This window comes from Ursus maritimus, unplaced genomic scaffold, assembly GCF_017311325.1.
Source record: "Ursus maritimus isolate PB19 unplaced genomic scaffold, ASM1731132v1 scaffold_27, whole genome shotgun sequence".
NCBI classification, from domain to species: domain Eukaryota; kingdom Metazoa; phylum Chordata; class Mammalia; order Carnivora; family Ursidae; genus Ursus; species Ursus maritimus.
In genome coordinates this window covers 16,289,348-16,291,677 of record NW_024425230.1, presented here as the reverse complement: position 1 = coordinate 16,291,677, position 2,330 = coordinate 16,289,348, and the positions used below count along the sequence as shown (strand labels likewise).

The 2,330-nt window shown below is 54.9% G+C and overlaps 1 protein-coding gene across 3 annotated transcripts in view; it reads left to right on the top strand.

The window, feature by feature from the left end:
• SLCO3A1 (solute carrier organic anion transporter family member 3A1) overlaps positions 1-2,330 on the top strand; it is a 295,788-nt gene that overhangs the window by 59,348 nt on the left and 234,110 nt on the right. For all 3 annotated transcript variants that reach the window (XM_040642752.1, XM_040642753.1, XM_040642751.1), the window contains exon 2: positions 1,706-2,171. In XM_040642752.1, coding sequence (XP_040498686.1) covers positions 1,706-2,171 — 466 coding nt within the window. The remainder of the gene's footprint in view (positions 1-1,705; positions 2,172-2,330) is intronic.

Genomic DNA, 2,330 nt, shown 5'->3' with positions numbered 1-2,330 from the left:
CCCCCCCCCCCCCCCCCCCCCCAGTTTGCTGGCTTTCCGCTCTCCACGCTTCTGTCCATTTGCCACACAGTGGCCACACCTGGCTTTGATGTTGCCCGATGCTCACAGATAAATAATGGTTATACGTAGCCCTTTCCAGCATTTACACCTGTATGTTGTTGACTCCTGGCACTTATATCCCCATTTCATAGATGGCAAAGTGAAAGCATAGGGTGAACTGCCCAAGGTCACAGAGTCAGGATGGCCCCAGGCATTCTGCACCCCTCTGCTTTGCTTCCTCTCCTTTCGCGCTCCTGCCGGGTGGGGAGAGGCTGCTCTGTGCTAGCAGAGAGCTTTCATTATTTCCAGTCTTCATGTACATCTTGCCAGGTTGACGCTACCCTTCCTGCTTCCCAGAAATCAAGGCTTGGACGGGTAAAGCAACTTGAGCGAAATCCTAGAGCTAATTAAGGGAATAATAGCTAGGATTCAAACCAGGTGTTCCTCTCTCCGTGCTCTGCATTTTTTCCACCACACTGTTGGGGATTGCCTCATTTCTTTAGGGGGGCATCTGTGGCTGTTTAGAATCTGTCACCAATCCACCTTCCCACCATTTTCCATTCCTTTACTAAATCACACCACCCAACTTTTTGCTCACACTGTTCCTTTCTCCTGGAGTGTTCTTCCCTGCCCAGCTAGGGCTATCAGACCTCCCATGATGATGGGGACTCTTATCTTGCTGATAATACCCTGTGTGGAACGTGCAAACTATAGGAGGGAGGGCCATTCGCATCTTCTCTCTCTAGCTCAAAAGCCCTAAAATAATGCGTCTCCTCTTGACACCCCCCCCCCCGTGATGGCTACAGCATGAATGTCCTATCCAGTCACTTTGTGTTACGGTTGTGCATGTCTTTTCTGCTAGATGGGGCCAGGTGTTAGCTCTTCCTTTTCTCTCTCTCTCTCTCTCTCTGTGTGTGTGTGTGTGTGTGTGTGTGTCTGTCTGTCTAGGGCATTGCCAAACCACCAGTAAAGGTTTAACGAATATTTGTTAAACAGATGAAGGGCAGACGAGACTACAGAGCTGGGGAAAATCTTAAAAATATTCCATCCAAGGGACTTTGGCAGGGCTGCAGGGCATAGAACAGTCAGGGATGTATTCATTGGAAGGCCTCTAGGGAAATGTGCGTTGGAAATTTCCAGAAGGAAACGGAGCTAATGATTGTCCCAATGAGCTAATCCAGCATGTCCACTTTGCCAACTAGGGTTTTGTTTTGTTTTCTTTTTTCAGATCTGCTTTGCTAACCTCCTGGTAAAAAGCCCCTGGCCCCCTATGCCCTCCCAGCATGGACTTTCTAAATAGGGTGTAGTTGGGAGCATGTGAAAATGGACTTCAGGGCGTGCACAGGACGCATGAACCCTACTTGGTGGCCGCGTGTGGGGAAGGGAAAGGTGTGTTTCCCAAATAAAGGCAGAAACTTTCAGGATGGAAACAGGTGCCCAGAAAAAGACTTTATTGCCATTGGGAAAGTTAATTCTTTAGCTGTCAAGTTAGGGTTAGCCTACTAAATAAAAATTTTCAGACCTTCAGGTTTAAGTCCCTTTGCACGGGGGCCTTTTGCATCCTGGAAGCGCCGCCGAGGGGCAAGGGCTGGCCTGCAGGTGCGCGGCGAGGCCGGAGGGGGCGTTCGTCAGCACTGGCCTTGAGATTTCGTTTTGCACCCCGCAGGTGAGCGTCCTGACCACCCTGGAGCGGAGGTTCAACCTGCAGAGCGCCGACGTGGGCGTGATCGCCAGCAGCTTCGAGATCGGGAACCTGGCGCTCATCCTCTTCGTGAGCTACTTCGGGGCGCGCGGGCACCGGCCTCGCCTCATCGGCTGCGGCGGCATCGTCATGGCCCTGGGCGCGCTGCTGTCGGCGCTGCCCGAGTTCCTGACCCACCAGTACAAGTACGAGGCGGGCGAGATCCGCTGGGGCGCCGAGGGCCGCGACGTCTGCGCCGCCAACGGCTCGGGCGGCGACCAGGGTCCCGACCCGGACCTCATCTGCCGCAGCCGGACCGCCACCAACATGATGTACTTGCTGCTCATTGGGGCCCAGGTGCTCCTGGGCATCGGTGCTACCCCCGTGCAGCCCCTGGGCGTCTCCTACATCGACGACCACGTGCGGAGGAAGGACTCCTCGCTCTACATAGGTAGGAGCTGCGGCGGTGCCCGGGTGCGCTTTCCTGGGCTCCGTGCTCTGTTAGTAACCGGGGCGCCTTGACGCAGGAGGGCCAGGTGGGCCCGTGAACTTTTGATGGTTCTCAGACTTGGCTGCACATCTGTGGCGTGGGGGGGGGGGGGGGGGGGGG